Raw genomic sequence first — 27,772 nt, 5'->3', positions numbered from 1 at the left:
GACACGCAGGCTCTTCAGCCTACTGTGATCTACTAGACCGTGATGTGTAGTTTAAACATGACCCGCAGGTGTCTGGTGTGTAAGTTCAAGTTGGAGAAGTCTGGTCTAGAGCCCATTCCTCTTATTAGAGACGGGAAACTGAGGCCCAAGCATTTGAAGGTTATGGACGGTGGTAGAACTTTGGCGTTTAGTGAGTGGTGCCAGCCTAGGCCTAAATAGGCGCTTCCACTCTTGTCCCAGCAGGTCAGTGGGTAGGGCTGCGGGAAGGATGGGCGCTGCAGGGGCTCGGCGCGCGCAAGGTGCTCGCGGGCTCTCTGGCCCAGCCGGGCTGGGGTGGCGTGGGCGTCCTGCGGGCCGGGCCTCCGCGCCGCGCCGCGTCGCGTCCCAGTCCCCGTCTCCGCGCTGGCCTGGCCCGGTCCCTCAGCTCCACCCCCTGCCTCCCCCTCCCGCCTGCTCGCGCCTCCTGAAAAGCCAGCCCGCCCGGGGCGGCGGCGCAGAGCCGGGCCGGCGCACGAGGCAGCCAGCGCGGCCATGACGGCGGAGAAGGCGCTGCCCCTGGGCAATGGGAAGGCTGCAGAGGAGGCGCGGGAGTCCGAGGCGCCGGGTGGCAGCGGCAACAGCGGGGGCGCGGCGCCCGCGCGCGACCCGCGCGACAAGCGCGACAAGGCGGTCCACGAGCGCGGCCACTGGAACAACAAGGTTGAGTTCGTGCTGAGCGTGGCCGGGGAGATCATTGGGCTGGGCAACGTGTGGCGCTTCCCCTACCTGTGCTACAAGAACGGAGGAGGTGAGGTGATAGGGAGAAGGGGAGGTGGCGCCACCCGCCCGGTGGGGGCGGGGAACCAGGGGCTAGCGCGAGACCCCCTCCCGCGCCTGCGTGGAGCGGAACCCGAGCGGAGAACCTCGACTCCAGGCACCTGGCGCGTGAGCTCGCTCCGGAGCGCGGCCCACCTGTGCCAGTGCGCACGCGCACGTGCCAATTCGCGCCTGAGGGTTCCACCGGCCAGCGCGGGGACTTGCCCGCGTTCTGTCCTCAGCGTGAGATGCAGAGCGAGGCCAGGGAGCCCTTGCTTTGGGTACGCGCCCTGATGTTTCAGGCACTTGGCCCCTTTGAGCCTCAGCTTTCCTAACTGGGAAAAAGGCCTGTGGAGAAGGGACTCCTGATGATCAAAGTGGTCTCAGTTTTTGCGCGCTTACTGAAGTGCCGAGCACCTTTGACCTATATCATCTCATCTCATCCTCTCGGTCACTTTCGTAGGCAGGGGTCTACCCATTTTGCAGATGAGGACACTGAGGGTCAGAGAAGTCTCACTCGACCAAAAATAAAGATGGGATTCTGATGTCAAAGGCCTTGTTTTAAACTGAAGCTGGACTCATCACAGGGAGAACTTTTAGGCGAGGCATTGCTCGATGGTTTCCTGTCTAGTCTTTCGTCTACTCTTAAGCCCATTTTAGGGCCACTATTTGGGGCCCCTCTGATGGAAGAATTGGCAACAAACAGTTTATTTTACGGGTCTGAGAGTCACCCACGACAAACAGCAACACTGGTTTAATGCTGATGCTCTGCCGTAGAGATGTAGAAGGGCAGAGGGAAAGGATGGTGACGAGAGAGTCCTTTCTAGTGACAGCCTCTCAGAGTCAGTTTGACAAAAGATGCAGCAGCGAATCCGTAACTCTCCCAGCTCAGGGAAGGGGCTCCAGCCTTCAGGACCCCCTCCTGTCATATCAGCAGAACAGCTGGGCTGGTCCATGGCAAGGGATCTTATAAAACCTCCTTCGGTGGCACAGTTTCTCCAAGGAAGAGCCTGTATCTGTATATTCCCTCTTCTCTTTCCTGTGCCCCTGCCCCTCCAGCAAATTCCCAAACCCCAGCGAAGGTGGCTCAGAAGTTGGCTGGCAGGGACCGCGTTGTCTGAGCAGAGCAGGACTTCCTGTGCGAGCAGCTGCCGGGAGAGCGAGAAGGGTACTGCTTGGCCCAGGCCCTTTCTTTGGGGACATTCATCCTGAAGGCACAGGCTGCTCCAAGCCTGCTCTGCACTGGTAATGAAGTGGCCGCCGGTGTTGATGGCTTGGCAAGGGAGAGAGAGGGAGTGGACTTGGAGACCCCCAACGTGCCCTGTGCTCTCGGCTCTGAATCCCGCCTCTCTTTGCAGATTCAGCGTTTGTAAACTGCGTCCACTTGGAAACCTGTGGAAATCTAGGGTAGTCCCCAGGCACAAATTGTTTTAACATCTTTTTTTTCCATACAGGAAATGTTGTGCCCAAACAAAAAGCATTCCTAAAAGCAGAAAACAGGGTAAATTGGGTTAATTACAAATTCTGTCACAGATTTTTTTTTTTCTTAAAAAAAAAGGGTTGTAGTGAGTAAAGTTTTTAAAATGAGTCATTTTTTTTTTCTTCTGACTTGTCAAGAGTTTCCATGAGATGCATAGATCTCCTGGTTTGATTGAGTTTATTATCCTAAGGATTAGTAGCTTTGTGAATACACAGGTCAAAAGGCTTTCCGAAAGTGTCATACGTTATACGTTAGATTCTAGAGGTTTCACAGGTAAATAACAGCATGTTAGGGGACCTGCTGCAACTGATTTTAATCACTTAGATTTAGATTCAGTAAACAGATCCTCTTATCTCCTTTTCCACACTTTTTGCTTTCTAATGTAGTTGGGATATCTGCTTCTCAACTGTTTACCTTTTAAAAAACGTCCATTCTGCCCTCCTTATAGATCCCAACAATAGTTTAAAGTATTTATTTCCCAATATGAAACTTTAAATTAGCTGCTTGCCCAGAAAAGCTAAGACACTTTCAAACGCTGGTAGATACGGTCCTGCTATCAGGATTGATCAAAATTGTTGCTATTAATCCTTGCAGTTAAGGAGACTTCATTTAGCAAAAAGCACTTTCAGTTAAAGCCTTCATTTGTGAGATCAGATGGTAGCAAATAGCATGTGTTTCCATGCTTTGTTATTAGACAGGAGGGACAGAATGAGGGATTTGGAAAAATCCCCATTCTGGGTGTAATAGTTCATGCTCACCTCAGTTATTTAATTTGTTTCACAGAAAGACCCAGGCAATGGGTATTGTGTTTCAAATAGAAACACTAATGCTTAGGGTGGTCTCTTCCTGGACCAATTCAAAGCCAGCCTTTGCTAGATAGATTCTTTTTGCAGACTCCTTGCAAGTTGACACCACACCTGGGCCTCATGTGTAGGGGTACTTAATTCTTTGAGGCCTGATATTGTTCATTGTATAATTCCCTGAGAATGCTCTTTATGACAAAGATTGTTTGCAGGTCACTTCCAAAGTAAGAGGAAGGGGTGCCCCTCACCTGGTCTGTTGAGGTCACTTTAAAATGAAAAAGGGTGCAACATTCAGGGAAGGAATGAATTTGACCCATGCTGGAGGATGAGATGTAATTTTTTTTTTAATGAGCCAATGAAACAATTTCTTTTACATTATCATCTTAGCTGCATTACAATTCTATGAGGGAAGCAGTGCAGATGTTAAAAACTGAAGCTCCATTTTACAGATGGAGAAGTTGAGGCTTGGAGATGTGAGGTGGACTCACATAAACGTAGCCCTGTTTTCTGACTCTGGTCCTCATAATGGGAACTTGAACTCAAGTTCAAAGAACATCATGTCTGGCCTGTAGTAGGTGTTTATTAAAGAGTTCTTGTGCTAAGTATGAAACGGCAGGGACAGTTTTCATCTCATTCCTTTGCATCCTTACAGGGGCATTCCTGATTCCCTACGTGGTGTTTTTTATTTGCTGTGGAATTCCTGTTTTTTTCCTGGAGACAGCTCTGGGGCAGTTCACAAGTGAAGGTGGCATTACGTGTTGGAGGAAAGTTTGCCCTTTATTTGAAGGTATGTGTTGAGTTAATGAGAAAATAAAATTTTGCACAGGGAATGTAAACTGCAAAGGCAGATTGTTTTGAAAAGATAGACTCAAGTTGCTTCCTTTCTTTTGTCCCTTCAGGCATTGGCTATGCAACGCAGGTGATTGAGGCCCATCTGAATGTGTACTACATCATCATCCTGGCATGGGCCATTTTTTACCTGAGCAACTGCTTCACTACTGAGCTACCCTGGGCTACCTGTGGGCATGAGTGGAACACAGGTATGGCCCCACGGAGGTCTCTCTGCTGGTCCTGCTGGGTGACCTGGGATTGGGGTTTGTTTGTGCCCTCCAGGCCAGTCCTGGTCCCTGGCCTCTCATCAAGAGTCTAGTTTTCTAGGGTAGTCTTGCTGAAACAGGGGTCAGCTCTGCACCTGTTCTGGTACGTTCTGTGAGTTGCAGCCCTAAAGGCTGAGCTGAGCATTGGCCCATAGACTGGCATGGTTAGGAGAATGGAGATGTTCTGTCTTCTGTCAAATGCAGAGACTGAACCCTTTGGGGGTAGCATGGGGGTGTGAGGAAGAACACTAGACTTAGACTTAGGGGACTAGGGCTCCAATACCAGTCTTGCCTCTAGTGTCAAGTTTTCCCCTGTAAAACTGGGGTTAGACCAGATCAAGGGCTGCAGACAGAGGACCTACAGGCCAACCAGGCTTTAGATCAGTGAATGGCAAACTTAAAAAATGGATTTGGTTGCCAAAATTTAAAAAGTTGGAAGACTTCACCTGAAAAATTCAGGTTTCCAGCCTATCTTAAAAACTTAAACAATCTGGTGACACCAGACCCACTTTCCTGCTTGACGGCAGTGGCTACAGCCAAAAGGTGGCTATTGCCTTCAGTGACAAATCTGTCATTGAGTTACCACAAACCCCACCCAGCTCACTTTATTCATTTACTTTATCAATCCAACGCAGCTGACATTTGAATTTAACCCCCAACCCCACTCCTGTTGGAATGGATAATCTTTTAGATTATTTTTGATTCCGATATATTCTTTGTTTTTCCATATATCCTCCTATTAGCATTGAGTCTGATAATCCAAGGAAGGCATTTCCCTGCCCAATCCCTGTCTAAGCTGGCCATACTCACAGAAGACATCGCTAATCAATTGTAGCACTCTTTCCTTCTCAGTCTAGTCTTGGCCTTAGAACCCTTCTCCAATAGTGCTCCAGACAGCTGCTGCCTTTTGACTGGAATTGGCACACACACTTTGACCTGTTCACCATCCATATGATAACCTGTGTTAGATTGTGTCTGGAAGTGGCCTGCCATCCTGAGGGCTGAGATCCAGTAAGATTGGGTAGGATGTTGGTGACCAGTAGAAGGAACCGCAGGTGGTAGACCTAGAGATGCTGCAGTGTGGCTTCTAGCCCTATGCAATGCCTGACTCTGCCCTACTCCCCCACTCCCCCAACCCCTGGCTGTTGCATTTTGTGGAGCTTTTGCTGTTTCTCTCTTTAGGGCCCTAGTTTTTAACCTTCCTTTGGCCAGGGAACTCATAGAAATGTTTATCAAACTATAATTCAAGGACATTTTCTTGGAGGCCTGTGAGTCCTCTAGGATAATTTAATTGTGTGTACTTATTTTGAGGATACTCTAAAAATATGCACATGTTCTGGATGGTCTGAGCAAACACCTTATAACTGAGGACAGTCAGGAGGTTCCAGTGGCTTACTTTATGCATGTTTGTAATTTAAGATGCATTCGTGGCAAATAGAATGATGGTGGCCAAGGGAAAAAGACCAGAAAGATTTAATTCATAAATAGAGCATTATTACTAAGTGAAGTCCAGTTGAGAATGCAACACACCATGGGAATGAAAGTTTTGCAGAAGTGTAACCAGAGGAAAATGGTGTAATCAAATCTCAAATAGTTCATGGAGGAATAAACCACCTGAACTCAACAGATTCTGCTTCTTATATGTCAGTTTCATTTTTCTGTTGGGAAAGCAATATAATTTTACCAAATGGCATTATCCTATGCATCTATTTTCTGTTATCACTTTAAATTGTGTTGGTTCTGTAGTTTGCTTGGTATTTAATTTATACATTTAATTTGGCTTTTATAATTGTATGAATACTACAATCACAAAGACTTTATAACTCATTGTTTATTTGTACGTGGTTAAATATTTTAATAAAAATAACTGGTCAACTTGGGTGTCCAAGAAATTTTTTTTTTAATCTAGGAAGAAAAAAAGAATTGAGAAATCCTATTTTAGGGAATCTGATAAAAGTCAAGGTCTCCTCTCTCCAGAAAAAGGCACAGGACACATTCAGAAATCTTGCTTATAATTTCAGGTTTCCAGGCTCCTCTCAAGCCTGACTGAGGACCCACAGACCACCTCCTTTCAGAACATAGGTAGCGCTTGCCAAGAGGATCAACAAGCAGGCAGACAATCTGGATTTTCCCCAGTGGACTGCAAACCTCTTTCTTCAAATGGTTTGCAATCCCCTTTCTCTAAAGGTGTGTGAACACTTGCAATGTGTGAACCATCACATATAGGAGGTGATTCCTGCCTGCAGAGATTACAGATGTGATTTGGAGCATTCATACGTATGTGAGATGGAAGACATGCAAGAGTGAAGCCAACCGGGCACCTGCTCCATGCTGGCCATGGTGCAGGGTGCAGGGGCCTCTGAGGTGAATGGATACAGGAGGCCTTGCCCTCGGGGAGCTCATGGTCTGGTGCCCCAGGTGTCTCTAAACAGAGGGACATGGGTCCCATGGTGGTGGACTTTTCTGGGCAATACCCATGGCAAAGTAGATGGAGCCCTGGCTGGAGTTTATTTCAGTTCTATCCACAACTGGTCAGTGACTTTATATAGGAGGAAAAGGGTATAGGTGGGGGTCCCTTGACTATTTCTGAACCTTAGATTCTTCTTCCTCAAAATAAAGGGAGTTGGAGCAGGTGATTCCTTGGAGGGCCTTTGAATTCTTGCTTTCTTAGATTTCAGGGGAGGGAGGTTGGGGAAGCCCTCCTGGAGGGAGGGGTTAAGGCCCAGGGGCACTGGGCCTTGAAGGATGAATACTAGGTTGCTTTTACTTGAGATTAAATCTCCCTGGGACATCAAATTTCATGAAATGAGAAGAGGCATTCAGTAAATCCTTTCTGATTGACTGGATCCAGTGAGGGAATGATGAAGAAACCAGGGATTCTTGACATATGTTGGCTCACACCATTTCCTCCAATCATCACATTTTGATGAGACAGCTGTGGCATTAGCCCCTTTTCACATAAAGTAAAACAGTCTCAGCTGCATTACTGCCCCAAGGTCACCATGGATGATCCATTCCTTTAGTCCTTCTATTCCACTAGAGCCCTTCAGCCAGACAACTAAATGCTACGGATGGGCCTCAGACAGGGAAGTGGAAAAAAGAAAAGAAGATTTGGGAACAAGGGTAGAGGAGACGGTTTGATAGGGAGTGTTGGTTGGGAATGGGAGAGAGAAGGTCCCCTTCCCCATAAACTTTTCCTCCTGTTCTAATCAGTCCAAACCTCTTAACTGTTTGTAAAATATTAGTGGCTACATGAAAATGCCTAGTTGCACATCCTAAATGTTTTTCAGGATTCAGCTTTCATGGAGGTTAATTTTCTTCTATTTCTTGTCTGTTTCCACTGTAGAGAATTGTGTGGAGTTCCAGAAACTGAATGTGAGCAACTACAGCCATGTGTCTCTGCAGAATGCCACCTCCCCCGTCATGGAGTTTTGGGAGTAAGTGGAGAAGAACTTGTCTCCTTTGGCCTGTGGGGGCTCTGTCCTGGTTCTGCTCACTTGGTCTTGCCTGTATTCCTGGAAAAAGCCTGATCCTTCATTCCAGCCTGGCACTTCCTGGCTTCTGTGAGCATTCGACGGCTTCGGAAGCAAGAGTGCACATCTTCAGAGGTTTCCCAAAGGGGCAGCTGAGAGAAATGTTTTCTTGTTCTTTGATAACATGTCAGCGTGCATAGTTGCTTATTAGGGCAGGAAGTGCTTAGTGAAAGGATAGACAGTTTAAAAATTCATTTTGAGCAAAAGAAGAGATGCAACCTGTTTGCAATAAGCTAAGTCAAGAGTGTATTTAGCCTGGAAAGCGTAAATCTCTAGGGGGGATGGATTAGCTTTCTTTCAGTAGCTGAATTGTCATATGGAAAGGAAGGAGATCAACTTTAATGGATAGAGATTATAAAGAAGCAGGTTTTAAATGTGCATAGGGAAGAGCTTGGTCTCACAGCATTGCATTGTCTGGAAGTACTTCAGAAGGTTGTGAGCACCCGTCCCTGGAAGTTGACCAGTATAGGGTTGCCAATCATTGTTGGGGGTGTGTCTGAATCCACTGAAATTGTAAGTAGTACTTGTGTGGATGGGCATTTTCCCAGAAATTGGCCTAGTTTTATCAGAGTTCCAAAGGGTCTGTGACCCTCACAGGTCTGCCGAGTGTGGTTGTGTACACTGCACACTGAACAACCCAAGGGGTCATAATTTACATTATGAAATATACATTCCAGAATTGTGTGGTGCCCGACCTGTATAACCATACACAGTGGCCCTGACTTGCAAGTTTGTTATAAAGGTAGAAGGATCCCTTGCCCCAGGTATTGGAGAGAAGTTTCCTGTATGGGTCAAAGGCTGGACTAAATGCTTTCTGAAGCTTTGCAATCTAAAAAGTCCTGGCTTCATTGAAGAAGCCTCCATTACTCTGATGATGATTAATAGTAGTGTATGTGTGTGTGGTGGGGCAGTGATTTATGAGTGATTTTTATTCTCTTCCCAGATACCATTCATCTCCTGCCCTCTCTAGAGGTCATTATGCTGAATTTAGATTTACCACTCTCATGTACATCTTTATACTAGCGTATATATATCCCAAATAGCACCTAGGTATTTCTTGCATATTTTTCAAATTTTATGTTACTAGTATCTATTACTTACATTTTCTATAACAACTTTATTTCTTTTCTCAATATTGGTTCTTAGATGTATCCATATTGGCACATGTAGCTTTGGTTCTTTCATTTTTCTACCAGAGTATTTCATTGTATGAATGGCCTATATTGTATTTATCCAGGTCCTCTGATGGGCATTTAGACTATTGCCCATTTCTCACTATTATTAAGTACACTGAGTAAAAATGTCTAGTCTGTTCTTCCTTGAGTGGAATTGCTGGGTTGTGGCATACATGCATTGTCAGTTTTATCATATAATGTAAAATTGCTTTAGAAAGAAATTAATCTAGGCCAGGCATGGAGGCTCACATCTGTAATCCCAGCACTTTGGAAGGCCTAGGTGGGCGGATCACCTGAGGTCAGGAGTTTGAGGCCAGCCTGGCCAACATGGTGAAACCCTGTCTTTGCTAAAAATACAAAAATTAGCTGGGTGTGGTGGTTCATGCCTGTAATCCCATCTACTCGGGAGGTTGAGGCAGGAGAATCGCTTGAATATGGAAGGCGAAGGTTGCAGTGAGCTGAGATCACGCCACTGCACTCTAGCCTGGGCGACAGAGCGAGACTCTGTCTCAAAAAAAAAAAAAAAAAAAAAAAATTAATCTAATTCACTCCAAACAAGAGTTTGTGAGAATTTCTATAGCTTCACATTTTGGACAGCACTTGGTCTGTTCAGTTTTTGTTTTGCCAGTGTAATGGGCATTAAATGATATCTTAATTCACATTTCTGTGATTACTTGTGAGGTTAAGCACCCTTTCATGTTTTGTTTTGTTGTCTGTTTTTTGCTATTTGATTTCTGTACCTGTGAACTTCAGGTTTATATTATTTTCTATTTGGATTGTTTGTCTTTTCTTACAGATAGAAATTGTTGATACATTCTAGATATTATCTTTTCCCAGTGTGTGGCTTTTCTTTGTTATTTACGGTATACCGAAGTTTCCATTTTACTGAAGTCGAATTTGTCAATTTTTCTTCTGGGTTTGCACAGTTGGTGTCTTATTTAAGATATATTTCCCTACCCCAAAGTTGAAAAAATTTTCCGTAGTTTCTTCTAAGAGTTTTACAGTTTTTTGGTTTTTTTTTTTTTTCACATTTAGGAGTATAATCCATCTGGAATTTTATGTTTTTAATGTTGTTTTAGGTAGAAATCCAGGTTTTAATGTATAAATAACCTATTTTCCCAGCAGGAGTTACTGATCATTCATTCTTTTCTGATTTGTAGTGCCATCTTCTACACATAATTTCCTTTAAGCACAAGTCTGTGTTTGGGCTCTCTGTTCTGTTCCATTGGTCTCTTTGTCTCTGTGCCCATACCACACCTATAGTTTTTTTGTAAGCCTTGAGCCTGTAAGGCAAGTCTCTCACTTGTTCTTTTCCAAAATTGTTTTAGTCTTCTAAATGAATGTCAGAATCAGTTTGTTGAATTAAACAAGAACAGCAATTAAAAAAAAAACTCTGTGAGAGTTTTGATTAAAAGTCTATTGAACTCATGGGTTAATTTGAGAAAATTTGACATCTTTATGATCCAACCTCTCTGTCTATGGACATGGTATAGCTAGTTCTCCATTTGTTTACATCTTTTAAAGTGCTTTATAGAGTAGTGCTACTTAAATGTGGTCTACAGAGTAGCAGTATTTTAATCACCTGGTTACCTACCCCAGGCCTACTGAATCATAGTCTCAAATCCATTAGATTTGTACTTGAAAGGAGACTTCTGTGCTGGGTGGGCCTTTGTGGTCTTTCCCAGTCTCATTGGGCTGAGGTTTCCTGGAAGAATGTCAGAGACTTGTATTGGACCTGCACATTTGGGGTTCTGCAGAACAGTTTCTGTGCTCCTTTAGAGAATTCACCCTGAAACTCCAGACTGGACAAGGTCTCTGTGTTAGTTACTGTTGTTTTTGCACCATTCATTTCCTTTGTAACATATATGGAAAACCTTAATTAAATCATTATTTGTATAATATTTGTTCGTTGTCTGTATTCCCCAATAGGCAATCATGAAGCGGCACCTTGTCTGGTTTTACTCATCATTGCCAGGCTATGGAAGGCCCTCTGTGAATATTTATAGACTAGATGGACGGATGAGGAAGGCAGACAGGCAGGCAATATGTCCTAGAAAATACTATATGAGAAGAGTCAAAGTGGGCTCTGGCAAGAACACATGCTGTCATTAAGCCTCTCACCCAACAGCATTGATTAATTCCAGGACCCCTTTGCAATATCCATATTATCCATTTATTTGTACACCAAGGGCAGGCAAGGGCAGTTTGTCTGCATGCTCATCAGTATGGACCATCCTGCCAGCTACTTGGTTACTCAAGATGAAAGTTCATGAGAAAATGAACCCATGGTTCTAGTTTTCTATTCAGATTGCATCTCTGTTTGTATCATCCATGCAGTGTTGAATCCTGTATCCTAAAAGTACTCAAATACTAGTGGGACACACACCCCTTCATACAATTATGCTTTTGTCAGACACCTCTAATTCTTTACCCCTGAGCTGAGATTGGAATAGAGAGATTGTATGAGATGTTCATATCATCCTATGAAAAGCTTTTGAGCCATCTAAGTTTGAGAAGGGATGAAAGCTGTGTCCTTCAGTGAGAATATCCATTTACCTTTGCTGAACCCAAATTCCCAAACTTATTTTCCTATGGACTAAATTAGAATCCCTTCCCTCTCTCTGACCCTGCCCCAGTGTACTCCACCCACTGAATGCTCGCATTCCGCTAAATGCAGTCTGGGAAACATTTTGTTAGGAATAAGTTCTTCCTTAAATTCAGCCAAAAGTTGATTTCTGGGGCTTTGATATAGCATACCTAATTGCTTTTCTGTGTGACAGCACTCTTCAAGTATTGGATCAAGCTTCCTCAAAAACATTTCTTCATCTCTCTTTGTTGTTTCCTTGTGTGTCTGGTTTCATGGGATCCTGTTGTCCTTTTCATACTGCCTCCAACTCCAGGGACTTCAGTGAAGGCCACATTGCTCAAAGTAGACTGCCTAGGCTGTCTGTTATTATAGTTCATTCATTTGACAAACATCTGAGCTCCTGGTACACATAAGAAAGACACGGTGTCTTATTTAGGGGAAGCAAAGGTGGAAGATGAGGTTCTAGTCTCTGGAAGCAGAGGTGAGACAAGCCCACAGATAACCTTAAAATCATTTATAGGGCACTACTTCTCTGCCTGCATCTGGCCATGGCTTTGCCTTGGCCATGGGCACCTGGCCTGCCCACCCCCATCTTGAAGTGTCAATTCCCTTTTCAGATGTAATTAAATTTGCTGGCTTAGCCCATGAGAGAAGCTCGGGCCCTAGATCAGTCCTGGATTCTGACTCTTATGGGGGGTCCTACAGGGCCAGGGCTGCTTGTCTTCCTAATGTCAGGCTTCAAAATTAGGCCACCCTCGTTTCCCTTAGTAACCCATTATGCATCTGGCATCCGTGCATTTATCTAAATGTGTCTGCAGTTCTAAATTTTGAGCCTGTACCCTCTGGTGGGATTGAATGCTATTTAGTGCATAACCAATATTGTGGCATCAGATGGACATTGATTCATCTTCACTTCCCTTTCTCAAGCCTCCAAGTCCTGTTAGTCCAGGGTTGGGGGAGCAACTCCGTTCTTGCTATGTATACAACCAAAATTGTTTTTGCGCAGCGTCCATTCAGCAAGCACATGTTGAGCACATATTGTGTGCTGGGCCCAAATTAAGCTCTAAGGGTATTCAGTTCTATTTATTCAGAAGGATGAGGCCTTATTTTTCTGGTTTATCTCCACTGGAGGAGGTTTGTTTTTAGTGTTTATTTTTGAGTCACGTGGATATTTTAATTGATTTTCTTTGGACATGAGATTTGGGATCAGAGGAACTAGAGTGAAGGTTGGTTCTTTCTGTGGGACTGGGGTGACTCCCTGCCTCTTTCCCAGGCCTGTCTTCCCCTCTGCACATTACTCTCCTCCACACTGGCCTTCTTTCTGTCCTTCTTTCTGTATATTCGGATATACGGGCTTTGTCCCAGGGTCAGTCTCTTGGCTTTTGCTTTTCCTTTTGCTAGAAGATTTCTCACCAGATCCTGTGTGTCTGGCTCCTTCTTACCATTGAATCTTAATTCAAATGTCAGTGTCATATGGGGAGCCCTCCTTGACCATGCCCGTGGAATCTGCACCCCAGTCCCTCTCAACCCCATCACTCTTTCTTAATGCCCCATCACTCTTTCTTAATAGTTCTTATATTATCTGAAATCCTTGTATATTTATTTGATTATTCTGTCTTTCTCCATCAGAATTTAAGTTCCATGCTGGCAAGGATGATATCTGTTTTGTTCATTATTGTCTTGCCAGCACATTCTAGGTGCTCAATAAATATTTGTTGAAATGAATGAATGAAAGAGTGAATGATGTTTCTTACCCCCTTGGATCTCAGTGTCCACATCTGTAAATTGGAAATGATGATAACACCTACCTGAACACCCACCTGCAAGGCTGAGATGAAGATTGAATGAATGAGACTTCTCCTGTAGGAAGCCCAGCCCATTTTAAGCTCTTTGGAAAGGTTTTAATATGTAAATAGATTTTTGCAATTGGTTCTCCCATATATGAAATGGGGTTAACTCTGTTCCTTGCCTTACCAACCTCTCCGGGCTGCTGTGAAGATTAAATGAGATAACACATTCTGAGAACTTTGATGGGTCATAAGTGGGGTGCCTGTGTTAGTTCTGGCTACTGGAGGCACAGGGTCCCTTCCAGCCCCATCTCTACAGGTACAGAGTCATGGTTGGGCCCAAGCTGCCAAGGCCTGTGCACAGTTGGTCTGTTTGCCTACAATAGCCTTCCTGCCTCCTGATTCAGCATCAGAAGTGTCCTTCGGACCCTTTCCTAGGTCAGCACTGCATGCTGTGTGGCAACATCCTGTTCTGCTAGTTTGGATTACCTGGCCCCACCATACCCCCAACACATCACCCCACAGCTAAAGTGCAGATTTTAGTGGCAAGTTCTAGAGCCCAGTTTAAGCAGCTGCCCCTTCCACCTGTCAGGTGTGTGACCCTGATTAACCTGTAGAGCCTCTGTCTGCTCCTCTGAAAACGGGATGACATATGGTAAACGTACCCACCCCGCTGTCAAGAGCATGGAATGAGATGATGCTTACAAAACTCCTAGCATGTGGTAAGTGCTAATAAATAGTAGCTGTTTTTACACAGGAGACTTTATCCAGATCTCTACAAGTCTGTGTGGATTCTTTTTAAGATTCTTTACAGAAGGCTTATCAAGCAAGGCCTTGTTTTCCCCTCACAGTAGGCATGGTGAGCTTTCTCAGTGTATTTTGTCTTCACTTAATTGTTCTTTTGACATTTTTCTAAGTAAATACTGGGTGCTGGACATCTTATAAGTAGCCAGAAAGATGAGGAGGAGGACACTGGCTCTCCCTGAAGAAGCACATAGCCTGGCAGGGGAAGCTGGAAAGTAGGAAAAAAAAAAAAAAGAGTTTTTGAATTATGAGGTAACAGATATATCTGTAGGAGGCTTGCAGAGCGAGGCTGGGGAAACCTGGATACCTGGACTTTGGGGAAGGCTACATGGAGTTGGTGATACTTTAGCTGGGTTTTGCAGGATGAATAGAAGTTCTTGTGGTTGGTTATGGAGTGAGTAAGTGACATACCAGGTGGAGAGAATAAAAAAAGCAAGAGCGCAGAGATCTGAAGTTGTGTGTTGCAGCTTATGGATTTTACCCACAATGCTACTGCATTTAGATCCTAGGGGCTAAGGGTAAACTTTACTGAAGAGCAGGCAGGGGCCAGAGCATCTATGCACTTACAGGTCTTTATTGAGCACCTACTATATGTCAGGTCTCATTGCAGGTTCTGGAATGCAACATGAACAAAACAAAAACTCATCCTTACGGATCTGAGAGCACCAATAACCAAATAAGCAGAAAATATTAGATTAAGCTGAGTTCAGTTTCCTGAAGAAAAAGTCAGCAGGGTTAGAGGGCAGAAAGTGTCTGAGGATCAGCGAAGGCTTCTCTGAGGAGGTGGCATGTCAGTCAGGGAACTGAGAGAAGTGAGGGAGCAAGCTGTGTGGAGGTCCCAGGAGCTACAGGACCGAGGGAGCAGCGGGGGTGGTAACCCCATAGTGGGAGGCTCTTTGGGGAATGGCAAGGCAGTCAAAGAGCCTGGAGAAGAGCATGAAGGGCCTCTGTACACTTCTAAAGGGTTTGCAGTGATTCTGTGGGATGCCTGCAAATGTTCTATTCTTAGAGTTGTGTAATCAGGCCTGAGGATAAGGCAGCCTCCCCAGGCTGCGGGTGGAGGCCATGGATGTGGTCCAGGTGCAGGAACCTAAGGCTCCTTCCTGCGGAGGTGGAAGCTGGGTGGTGGTGCCCTGCACTGTTGGGAAAGACAGGGTAGAAGCAGTCTTGCCATGCTTGTCCATAGAATACACTGAAGGGAGTAAGAGAACGGTCTCTCTGATGTATTAATTCCTCCATAGCCTCCCACTTGCTGTGAGGTCTTCTAACCTCATGCGTCCTTAGCGAACTTGTTCTGATGCAGGCAGATGGGCAGCTCTTAATCTGCCTGAACTCTCAAGGCCCCATTTTTTTTTCTAAACAACAGCAACAGAAGCCAATTTAGCAATAACCTGCAGCACTGGGGCTGCACATAAGTTTTGTCCCCAAATCCTACTTCTGAAAGTTTATTCGCGATATGACCTCGCTAGTTACATAGAACCTGTGCATGTCCTCAGCAGCACTGTATATGATAGTTAAAAAGGACATGTAAAATGTTCTTAAATATGATACCAATTAGATAAAATTATACAACTGCTAAAAAAGAATTAGGCAGAAAATGTGTTGACACAGAGAAGCTAACAGTAAGTGAAAAAGGTGAGTTGTAGAATGTTGTGTATGATATCGTATGTAATACATGTGTTGTATATGCCTTTATAACCATAAACCATGTCTGGAAGTATACATAAGAAACTATTAACAGATTACCCAGGAGTGGGACTCGGGGGCAAGTGAGGTTATAGAGAGAGGCTTACTTTTTGCTTTGTACTTTTTTGTATTATTTAAATTAGAAACAAAACTAGGAACATGATTTCATAATTTAAAAAATAGGAGCCACAGGGTTAGTGAATAAGCTGTTATTTATCATTATGAACCCTCCTGTTTGTGTAACAAATCCCATTTGCAGTAGTTTGTAGGCAGACATTGTGAAGAAACTAGTAGTCCTTTCTTTCTCCTATATGTGCCTACAGGCCCACAGAGATATCTAGCCCTGAAAAGTAAAATGAAGCTTGCTTTCTGAATGCTTCATCATTTACTGTTTCCTTCCAGTGAATGGAAGATTGTAACACAAAGGGGAGTTTGTAGGCAGACGTTGAGAAGAAGCTAGTAGAAGCTTCCACCTTGTTAATCTTTATGTATTTATTTGTTTAGTTACCATTTGTCTTGATATTAGTTCATTTAATTTTTTAAATGAACTAATGCCTGTAATGCAGGCAGAAGAAAAAAAATTCAATTTTACCATTAACTAAACATAATTTTGGAAACGCTGAGGGATTTCCCAGAACCCAAAACCAGCTTCTTGGCTCCTAGTGGCCCCAAGCAGCCCCTGGTGCCCCAAACCCACCAACCAGCTGCCCCACAGAGGATCTCTTCTCTCAAGGAGAGGGCCGTTGTTACTCCTCCCCACCAGGGAGGCGCTGGGGATCCTTGGTTAGGGTTTGGGGGAACAGGAAGAGGTCCCATTGAGGACACATACCAGACTTGTGCTGAGTGGGAGCTTGGGCCACATGCAGTACTCTCAGGAGATTCACCAATTCACCAAAGCAAACCCAGATCGACACTTTGTTGCCCTAACAGAGTGTTGTGACCTTCTTGTTCTAATTGTTGAATATTTAACTGATGTTAAAAATGGTGATTATTGGCCGGGCGCAGTGGCTCACGCCTGTAATCCCAGCACTTTGGGAGGCCGAGGCAGGCAGATCACGAGGTCAGGAGATCGAGACCATCCTGGCTAACATGATGAAACCCCGTCTCTACTAAAAATACAAAATATTAGCCAGGTGTGGTGGTAGTGGGCGCCTGTAGTCCCAGCTACTCAGGAGGCTGAGGCAGGAGAATGGCGTGAACCCAGGAGGCGGAGCTTGCAGTGAGCTGAGATCGCGCCACTGCACTCCAGCCTGGGCAACAGAGCCAGACTCCATCTCAAAAAAAAAAAGTGATTATTGTTGTAAGCAGTGAAAACACAATAGACATATAAATGGGATACGTTTGTATGTCAGATTAAATATAACCTATAAATGTGTCTCCCCTAGCCCTTTTCCCTAAGAGAGAACTCTGTTCACAGTTGAGTCTCCTCCTGCCCATATTTCCCTGTACTCTTGGTACCACTCCTCTTACTCTCCTCTTTGCCCTGTCTGTCAAAGCATACAAGTTCCCAGGTTCAGAAATTTAATTCTCCTCTTCCGTCGGTTCCCTTTCATAGAAACAGGTTTTCCAGTGGACATTTGATTTCTTTAGTGCAAAAGTGATCTGTGTCCTTTTTTGTAGAAAATGTAGGAAGTAGGTTTAAGTAAAAGAAGAAAATACAGCATACAACAGGATTTGGGTTTCCAAGCTGCTGAAGTAGGGAGGGGCATGCCAAGTCTGCAATTTCACTCCCTTGTCCCCAGCCAGACCCACCCTGGTGGCCATCCCTGAAGCAAGAGCCAGGACCCCTATCTGCCAGGCACCAAGAAGCACTTCTCCACTGCCAATTAAGTTTTTTTTTTTGTTTTTTTTGTTTTTTTTGTTTTTCTTGAGACAGAGTTTCGCTCTTGTCGCCCAGCCTGGAGTGCAGTGGTACGATCTCAGCTCACTGCAACCTCCACCTCCTGGGTTCAACCAATTCTCCCACCTCAACCTCCCACGTAGCTGGGGTTACAGGCACTCGCCACCACACCTAGCTATGTTTGTATTTTTAGTAGAGTTGGGGTTTTACCATGTTGGCCAGGCTGGTCTCAAACTCCTGACGTCAGATAATCCACCCACCTTGGCTCCCAAAGTGCTGGGATTACAGGCATGAGGCACCAAGCCTGGCCCACTGCCAAATAAGTGTAAGGGGTGGAGGCCTGAGGGAGAACCCAAGGTCTGTTTGCCTTAAACCATCAATGCCAGGGATGGCCTCCTGCCCAGAACACCTCCCCAGAAGGACCGATTAATGCTTCTAGTGATGACACCATCCGAATACTATACTGAAAGCCCTTCAGCCGAGGATCAAGGTTCTGCTTGTATGCACAGTTGTTGAAACGCTATTTAAAAGTGCCGTGCTGTGGTGTGGTGTGGGGACCTAGAGACTTGGGCTTTGGCGCCAGAAAGCAAGAATTTGAATCCTGCTGCTTCCACTTGCTGCTTAAATCTCTCTGCAATTCACTGTCTTTGTCTGCAAAATGGGAATAATTGTTGTTATAGCACTACTAGTAGTAATTGGGCTTAATAAATACTGAATAGCTGTGGTCGCCTGTTATTATTAGTTCTTGATCATTACAGTAAACATATTTGTGTATAAAATTAGCCAGATGGGTATTTGTATTTTTCACACTAGATGTCTTACAGTATAGAACAGGAAGCAGCAACTTACTGAACTGCAAGAGTTTTGTATGAGGTTCTTTCTACATCCTGATGGGTGCAATAGAGAAAAGGAAGTCACATTTGGTTACTAAGCACCTACTGTATACCCTGGCCCTGCACAGGGCCCTCTAAGCACATGACCTCATTTAACCCATCCACCCAGGTTATAAATGATGTAGTATCAGTATCTGAGTTCTCATCTCACACGGGGGATTCTGAGGACGTGAGATACTAAGGGACCTGACCAAAATGCCTCTCATGGTGGGCCAGAGCCCGAGCTGGTCTGAAACCCAGCCACCTGCATCTCTCCGCCGTTCCAGGCTTCTTCCTGTGTGTGAAATATGGTCAGCTGCCTGCTTTATCCCAGGTGCAGAGTTGGACTGCTGTATGCCGCCTCTCTGCAGCCCCATGGATTCAGGCTCTGGAAAGAAGTTTTTTTGGTTTGTTTTTTTGTTCTTTGTTTTTCAGCAGATGGGGAATATATTTGATAGGAAAAGGGAGGAAGGGATGAAGGAAGAAACTCATGAGGAAGTTATCAACTGATGCTGGCCTCTAGTGTGTGATATGTGGCCCTCCAGCCAGTGGCACAAGGCACTGATGAGTGAATGATTTAATTCAGGGTCAGGAGCAGAATAACTTGACTAGGTTGTTTTTAATAAAACAATGAGGAAGTATATAAAACTCTCCAGGGTCACACATGCACACCCAAACACACACATCCCTTGCTTGTGCTTTGCACTCTTCTCACTAAGGGGCAGATGGAAGACATGCAGGATGGGGGAGAAGCACCAGAGCTGGGGCAATGTGACCTTTTCATTTAGGAATTGGGACCCTGAGCAGGTAATGCCGAAGCTCAAGATTCCTCCTCTGTAGAACGGGTGTAAATAGACAGCACTTAAAAGTGCAGTTGGCGTGAAGTGAGCTGTGGACAGTGTGACATTGCCGGTCAGCGGTAACTCCTCACAATCCAGTCCCCTTCCACAGACCTCCCATCCTCACTTTCATTTTAGAGCTGAGGTGGATGAAGTGACATTCCAAAAACAGGTGACCACCTGTGGTCTCCCAGTGGGATGCGCCCAGACTGGGACCAGACATCCACTCCCCGCTCTGACCTCCTTGTGCAGGGCTGCTCCTGAGGCTCTCATGCCTATCCTGGCCACCACCCATCCAGGGCACACAGTGGCTTCTTGCAGTCCTTAATGCAGACCACTTCGGAGGGGCCAGGGCACAGGTGGGCCAGCTTTGAGCTTCTGGCTGCTCCTGAATGCAGATTTGCTTCCCCTTGGGCACGTGTGGGGAACCTGTGGGGCAGCCGTGACCTGGGTGGCATTTTTGAGCTGCTTGAGTCCTGGGAGGAGGAATAAGGGGCAGGAATCTAAGGACCCAGACCCCCGCAGTGGGGTGGGGGAGGCCCTTCCTGCCACCTGGGATCCACGTTCTGCAAGTGAGAATGGCTGCGTTATGACCCGTGGTGGATTCCTCACAGCTGCAGCAGCTCCTCTGTCTCTCACCTTCCCCTTATGCACTCTGCCTCCTGACCTTCAGGACCTCTGTTCACTTCTCCCTGTGAGTCCTAAGTTTTGAGGCATTTCCCTGGGTTCCTGCTCCTCTGGAAAGTCCCCACTTCTAGATTCACTTTCCTCCCTGCACTCTCTCCTGCTGCCCTCAGTCTCACCCTCCAGCCACAGAGGGGCAGCACAGGCATTAAACTTGGGATCAAGGAACAGGTTCAAGACCAGGCTCTGCTACCTACCGGTTTTGTGATCTTGGACAAGGTAGCTATTTCTGTGGAGCCTGAGTTTCCTCTGAACAATGGGTGTGCAAGATAGCACACGAAAGTGCCTGACACGCCTTCCCAAGTGTGTGTTCTCCAGGATGTTAGGAAGTATTGCTTTGGAAAAGCAGAAACAGGGATGGGAGAGGGGAGCCCTTCCTTCTTAACTTTTTAGAAAGTTTATTGTAGTTTACATGCCATAAAATGCACTCCTCTTAAGTGTACAGTTTTGAGTAAATTTACCAAGTGTGAAGCCCTCACCACGATACAAGTTTAGAGTGTTTCTATCCCCCGAATAAGAGCTCTCTGCCCATTCACCATTAATCTCCATTCCCACTTCCAAGCAACACTCAGCTATTTTTTTTTTATCTCTGTGAATTTGCCTTGTTCAGACATTGCATATAAATGGAACCATACAACTTGTGGTCTTTCGTGATTGGTTTCTTTTGTGTAGCATAACACTTTCAAGTTTTATCTATGTTGTAGCATGAATCAGTGCTTCATTCCTTTTTGTAGCTATATAAAATACTGTTGCATGGATAGACCATATTTTGTGTATCCATTCATCAGTTGATGAACATTTGGATTGTTTCTACCTTGGGCTATTACGAAAAATGCTGCCATGAACATTTGTGTACAAATTTTTGTTTGAACATATGTTTATTCTCTTGGGCTTATATCCAGGAGTGAAATTGTTGGGTTTTGTGTTTAACTTTTTAAGAAAATGCCAAACTGCTTTCCAAAGTGGCTGAACTATTTTGCATTCCCACCAGTAATATATCAGGGTTCCATTTCTTCACATCTTCACCAACATTTGTTGTCTGACTTTTTGATTATAGCTATCCTAGTAGGTGTGAAGTGGTATGTCTTGTGGTTTTAATTTTCATTTCAATGAGGAACACTTCTCAATAAATTTGAGAAACATTGAGTTAGATAAAGCTATGCAAATGTTGTTTCAGGACTTCTCAGAGCCTTTAATATTCTGCTAAGCAATGAACATCTCTAAGAAACTCTAGTGTGCAGTAGTTTCTCAAATGAGAGCCCAGCCTGACCTGGGAACTCAGGACATTGGAGGATTAGTGTTCTTTGGGAAGCATTAGCCTAGGACAGGGGTCAGCAAACTACTGGCCAAATCTCAGCTGCTGCCTGTTTTTGTAAATAAAGTTTTATTGGAAGAAAGCCACACCCATTCATTTACAAATGACCTGTGGTTGCTTTCACCCTGCAGGAATAGAGAATAGTTCGGACAGAGACTGTATGCCTTGCCCTTTACAGAAAAAGCTTGCTGAGCTCTGGCCTAGAAGTCCCTGGTACACAGTGAGGTGCTCTTTTGCTTAGCGTGAATGGCAGAAGGGGCTGGTCCTGGGGTTGGGGTGGGGACCAAGGAAGCACTTGTGAGGCTTAGTGTTATTTGAGCTGGTGCTTGAAGGATGGTTAGAATATAGATAGCTGGGGAGAATTGGGAAGGATGTTCCCAGCTGAGGGAATCATGGGAGTGAATGCTGCAATGTGAGGAAGTGCAGGATGTTTGGGGACTGATGGAGTCTGGTGTGTGGACAAAGAGTAGGATTTTGCAGGGTCAGAGGGAATTGGAGAGGTAGCTCCAGACCCCTTAGGCCTATGTCGGTCCCTGATTGCACTCCCTGGCTCCCCAAGGTCCTGGCTCCACTGACACCCATAATCACACAATTCCCCATCTTTCCCAAGACAGGGCAGTGATTCTGAGCTCTGCCTCTGACATTGAACCGATACGGCTTCAAGATCTGTCCCCGCTTTCTGGGCATGTCACCTGCCTGAGCCACACTTTCCTTATCTGTAGAGTGGGAATAATAGCTGTCCTCGCCTGAGAAGATGCAGAGAAGGTCAGATCAGATTTTACACGTGGCATGGTGAGCAGGTGCAAAATGCAAGCTGTAACTATCCTTGTTGATACCTTTATACCCCTAGACAGTAAGTTCCCTAAGGTGGAACAGCCTGCTTATTCATCACTGTAGCGTGGACTGAATAAGTGTGTGATGCAGAGGCCTGAAATTCCTGCAGAGGAGGCCTGGCTGAGTCCCTGGCTTGGTTTAGGGGCCCCTGCTGTGGACTCTGTCAGAGTCCCCCGTGAATGTGGAGAGTGCAGGGGACTGTACTTCTTTCTTCCTGGAGAAGTGAGAGCAGACTCTCCAAGGCAGCGGCCAGCTCCCCGGCAGGGGCCAGGAAAGCACATTTGTTTTGGTGATGGGCCTTTTTTGGTTTGTGTGTTTGTTGCTTTGGGAGACCAGCAGGGCTATTTATAGCTAAGCCCCTCAGCGCCAGCTTTTAGGGCGGTCTCCAGGGCCCTGGCAGCACTTTCCTCGGTGGCAGGTTAAAGAAAGGTGATCTGTTTGCCGGCTCCGTGCGCAACATGAAGATGAGGCCACCCCAGGCTGGGCTGGGAGCTGTTCCCACGTGGCCCTCCTGGGTGCCAGGCTGGAGGGAGTTCTGCTCCAGCTCTGCTCTCCGTGCAAACCAGCCCTTGTGCTGGGAGCCGGAAGCTTCAGGTGGGACGCTGTTTCCTTCTCTCCAGACTCAGCAGCTGTGTGTATGTGAGCTGCCCAGAGGGAACAGACATGGGATTCCAGCCACTATCCTTTGACCATCAGGCACAGGAGAAGGCCTGAGTGAGAGACACCCTCTCAACCTTGGGCTCACTTTCTGGTGTAGCCAGAAGTTCTTGGCATCAGAAGAACTTGGTTTCAACTCTCAGTCTGGGGCAGGGCATGGTTGGCTCACACTTGTCATCCCAGTACTTTGGGAAGTCAGGATAGGAGGATCACTTGAGGTCAGGAGTTCAAGACAAGCCTGGACAATATGGTGAAATCCTGTCTTTATTAAAAATACAAAAATTAGGCAGGCATGATGGCAGGCACCTGTAGTCCTAGCTACTCAGGAGGCTGAGGCAGGAGAATCACTTGAACCCGGGTGGTGGACGTTGCAGCAAGCCAAGATTGTACCACTGCACTCCAGCCTGGGCTATAGAGTGAGACTCTGTCTCAAAAAAAAAAAAAAAGACTCAATTTGGGCAAGTTGCTTCACCTCCCTGAGCTTCCTCATCCATGAAATGGATATAATCATGCCCCAGCAGTGGTGTTGCCATGAAGACTGAATGAAGCGAGATGGGGGAGGGTGTCAGGTGGTGCTGAGCACAGTACTCACCACTGCCATCTCCTCCCAGTTCCGCTCCTTCCTCCAAGTCTCTTAATAAGGAAGGAAGGATGTAGTTTGCTTTTGAGCCACCCTCTTAGCTTCCCCCACTCCTTCCCTCTTGTTGAGTAGAAAGGACATCTCCATGCCTGGCTGGCATAACACCTCCGCCTATGGATTCTCTCCCTTCCACCATCGTAAGGGCCTTCACTTCTTCTCCTCCTCTCTTATCCCCTGTTCCCTCCTGTTTCTGAAATTTCTCCCTTCTTCCATATCTTTCTGGTGAATTAGCCCAGTTACACCAACCTGAAAGCAAAACAAATGTGGATCAAACAACCCTTGTACCCTGTGGCCCCTTTAGCTGCTGCCACCTCTCCCTAACTCATCGTGGCTAAACTTCCTGAAGGAGCCACGTGGCTCAGGGTCTCACCTCTCATCTGCCCCCAACCCAGTCTACTCTAAGATCAAACAGTGGCTCTCCGGGCCTCCTTACTCCTGGTCCCAAGTCCCGCAGGCATTGCCCTCTCACAAGGCTGGCCTGCAGCCTTTGCAGGTCAGCTACTTGCCTGCTGGAGATGCCCCTTCCTCTGCCTTGAGGATACCGCCTCCTTGGGTTGCTCCCCTGACTTTCTGCCCACTCCTTCCCTGCTTCTCCAAGGGCTACTCCCTTCCTTTTGCTGCCTTAAGATGTTGGGGTTCTGGGGGCTTGGTTGTAGGCCCCATCTTCCCCCTTCTCTGGTCTCCCGCGATACTCTGAAGGCTGAGGGCTCAGGTATGAATTCCCTGTCTGCATGTCGTTTCTGGGGGGCATTCAGAGACCCAGTAGCCTCTGGGCATTGCAGCAACCTGAGTGTCTTGCCAACAGCTCCACATCATCTTATCTAAAAGAATGATTGGCCATCATCTCTTCCTCTGTTCCAAGCACCACTTCACTCCTGCTCAGCCTAAAGACCCACCCTACCCATCCAAGGATCCGTGGTGTGAACCTGGTGTCAGCCTAGCCCTGGCTCTTTCCTGCCGCTGGCTGCCCCAGGCAGTCACCTTGTTCCTCTGCTGCTCTCCAGCCACCCATTCCTCTCTAGGACTATTCCCTTCCCTATTGCTTGCTCAAATGGAGGCAAACTCCTCTGCCCCACCCTGACCGTTCATTCTTCCCATGGCAGCCACAGTGTTCTAAAACGCACATCTGATGGGGTCTCACCACTGTTGAACACTTCCCTAGGCTTCTGTCACCCGCAGGAAGAAGCCCTGGCCCCTCAGCAAGGCTCACAGTCTAGCCCCTGCTCCCCATGTGGCCGCCTCCTCACCCTACTTCTCACCCAGCCCAAGCTGCACTCACCTAGCCCACCGTGCCCTTCTTTGGCCTTGTGGTGTTCTTCCCAGCCTCCTGGCTTTTGCCCTTGGGGGCCTTTCTCCTGCATATGCCCCCTCTTCTTTGCTAACTTTCCTCCTACCCTTCAGGACCCCCAAACCCCCACTCTGATACTGATCCCCACAGGGGTCTCCTGCTGTGCCTGGGAGCTTCCCCCACCTTTCTCTGTGCCCACCCTCTCCATGTGCTGCTGTTTCCTTATCTGCTTTCTCCACTAGACCACGGGCTCTTTAAAGACCCCCAGGCTTAGCTCCGTGTCTGGCACACCAATGATGCTTTCGTAAGTATTGTTTAAATAAATTACTGAATGTGTGAATGCCATGTTCCGTACACTCCTCTCTCCTAGTACACAAAGACATGTAAGACAGCTTTGGGGTGTGCATTTACTGTAGCTTTAATTTGTTAAGAAAGGAAAGTGGTGGGTGATGCTAGGGTTATGGAGGAATCAAGGCTGAAAGTGTGGGCTCTGGAGCCAAGATCCTGGGGCTCAAATCCAAGCTCTGTTTCTTGCTGAGGATGTGAGTTTGGGCAAGTTACTTCGCCTCTCTACACCTCAGGTTCGCTGTCTTTGAAATGGTGATGATAACTGTGCTCATCTCAAGAACTGTGGGGGAGGGTTAGATGCATTCATGCTTGAAAAGCCATTGAAGGTAGGTATCATTATTCCCATTTTACAGATGAGGAAGCTGAGACTCAGAGAGGTGATGCCGCTTCCCCGAGGTGGAGCAGCTGGTAAGGAGAGGGCTGGGATTTGAGCAGCTTCTGGGTGGAAAGCTCCAGATATACTACTCTACTATGGCCTGAAAAGGGTGCTTCGTGAAGAATCTGCTGTAGGGCCTGGCGCATAGTAGGTACACACTAAATATTACTCATGTAAACGGATCCCTCTGCAGAGACCCATCTAGGCTTCAGCATTTCCCGCTCCCTTAACAGTGTCGGGGGAGGTCTGTCTCTGGGTCCTTTTTGGCCAGGGTGTTGGCAGCAAACTCTTCCTTATTCAGACGTTTCTTCTGTCCCAGCATTTCATGGGGGAGGGTCATTAAGAAAGCTTTTTCCCAGGAAGAGCTGTGCCTTCTCCAAGTCTCCGGAGTTGAGTGCCCCAGCCCCCATCCTCTCAAAGGCTGCCCTTGTGGGTTTCAAAACAACCCCACTGCCCTACAGGCTGAGAACCTGGCCCCTGAGCCCCCTTTCCTTTAGAAACCAAAGGTCCATTCCTAGTTAAAGTCAGCGTTGGTAAAACCTGAGGAAAATAGTTTGAGGATGTTTTCAAACAGTGTCTGGTAAAACAAAAGAGCAATTCATCCTCCGTAGCTTTTAGTAATCTGCTTCCCATTCTGGGAATTAGATTGTTCAATTAAGCGAGAGGGTGCCGGAGCAGGCTGCATGACTCAAAAGTTTGCAGCATCCACATTGTGGAAGAGAGGGGATCTGAGCCAGCTTGTGCCTGGCGGGCCTGCCCCGCTTTCTCCCTCTGTCCCCATGCGGGTTCCAGTTTTCAGGTCCCAGGTTCAGAAAACAACTACTTCAACAAGAAGGCACGTGTGTGTGTGTGTGTGTATGTGTGTGTGTGTGTACATGCATGTGTGCATGTGCATACGCGTGCATACACCCCGGCTCAGTAGGGACCTCGTGTGTTCTCCCAGTGACAAGCTCAGCATCTCGAGTGGGCTGGTGCAGAGTACACCTGGGCTGTTTCTGTCAGCAGCAGCCCTGATTCCTTCCAGCTCTGGGTTGTCTCTTGTAGTTCACCAGCTGATGGGCATTGGGGATGCTTTGGGTGGCCGTGTGTAAGGCAGGGTAAGCCCACACAGCTCTTAATCTGGGCAAAGGAGAGCCAGTAGGTACCTGAAATTCCTGCAGCATTTTGGGAGCCAGTGTGTTTCTCTGGGGAGAAAGTCCATCCCTTCCGTAACTTCTCAAGGGATCCATGACTTCCTCCCTCAAACCCCTCTCCTCCTCCCTCCAAAAAAAAATAAGTTTAAAAATGATTCGGGTGGCATTTGGAGATCACTCCTTCATTACCAAAAACTCTACTTCTGTAGTGCTCAAGCCTTACTGTGTATGAGAACTCCTAGGGGAAATCACAAAGTGTAGCTCCCTGGGAGCCACTTTGCAAAGGTTGGGACCCAGTGGGTCTGTGGGGGTGCAGAAAGGTTTGTATTTCTGGCAAACCTTTGGGATCAGGGATCATGCCCAGGGATCATGCTCGGGAACATGCTACTCTGTTATACTCATAGATTCTCTTAAAGGCCTCATTTAATAAGGCCTGTGGTTTTAAAATGAATTAAAGCCAGAGACTGCTAAGACATAAGAAGCAAATAAAATAACAATTGTTATTATAATTAAATGGCTGCCTCCTTTCCTTCATAAATAACTGGGACCTTTTTTTGGTCCACCTTATTCTAGTAGAGAGCAAGGGCCATATGATGCTTATCTTTTTTATCCTAGGGTCTGACATAGTGCCTGGCACCTAGTAGGTGCTCAGTAAATATGTATTGTATTTCAGTGGATGTTCCCACTTCTCCTGGCTAAGGGTATGAAAGCTGATTTCCTTTTGAGTAAATCTATGACTGCACACAGTCTGATTTTGTTTGGGGGCCTGCCTGATTTCTCTGGCGGGGCTGGGGCTGGAGGGAGCCTGTAGACCAGTGCTAATTGGTGTCATTGAGTAATTAATGCAGAATCAGGCCCTGAGCGGATTCCCAGGGAGACAGACACTGAGGGTGGCTTTCATGCTTGGTGGGATGGGAGCTCCTTTCTCAAAGGACGTTCCCAGAGTGCCGAGGCGACTGGCTTGGTCTGATGGGGGTTGGTTTGGCAGCCGGAATGGGATTCGTGGAGCAAGCTTGGAGAGGGGGTTTGTGTTGGTGCCATAGTTCTGCACAATATGGAGCGTGGCGAGTTTGACTTTAAAGGAACACAAACCCCAGGCATGGGCTCTGAGAGCCAGGCCTGCATCAACTCTGAAGAATTGATGGGTTCTGAGGGAAGTGAGCCTGGTGGCATTAGCTTAGCTCACCCAGAGTCCTCCC

The 27,772-nt window shown here is 46.5% G+C and overlaps 1 protein-coding gene across 1 annotated transcript in view; it reads left to right on the top strand.

Annotated features, from left to right (window-relative positions):
* The first annotated feature begins 471 nt into the window (after positions 1-471).
* The window catches only part of SLC6A11 (solute carrier family 6 member 11), a 124,582-nt gene continuing 97,281 nt past the window's right edge, over positions 472-27,772 (top strand). The window contains exons 1-4 of the mRNA XM_003894103.3: positions 472-787; positions 3,731-3,865; positions 3,978-4,118; positions 7,522-7,612. Coding sequence (XP_003894152.1) covers positions 532-787; positions 3,731-3,865; positions 3,978-4,118; positions 7,522-7,612 — 623 coding nt within the window. The 5' untranslated portion in view covers positions 472-531. The remainder of the gene's footprint in view (positions 788-3,730; positions 3,866-3,977; positions 4,119-7,521; positions 7,613-27,772) is intronic.

The sequence above is a fragment of the Papio anubis genome, chromosome 2, assembly GCF_008728515.1.
Source record: "Papio anubis isolate 15944 chromosome 2, Panubis1.0, whole genome shotgun sequence".
Classification (NCBI taxonomy): Eukaryota; Metazoa; Chordata; class Mammalia; order Primates; family Cercopithecidae; genus Papio; species Papio anubis.
This window is presented reverse-complemented; position numbering and strand designations above follow the sequence as displayed.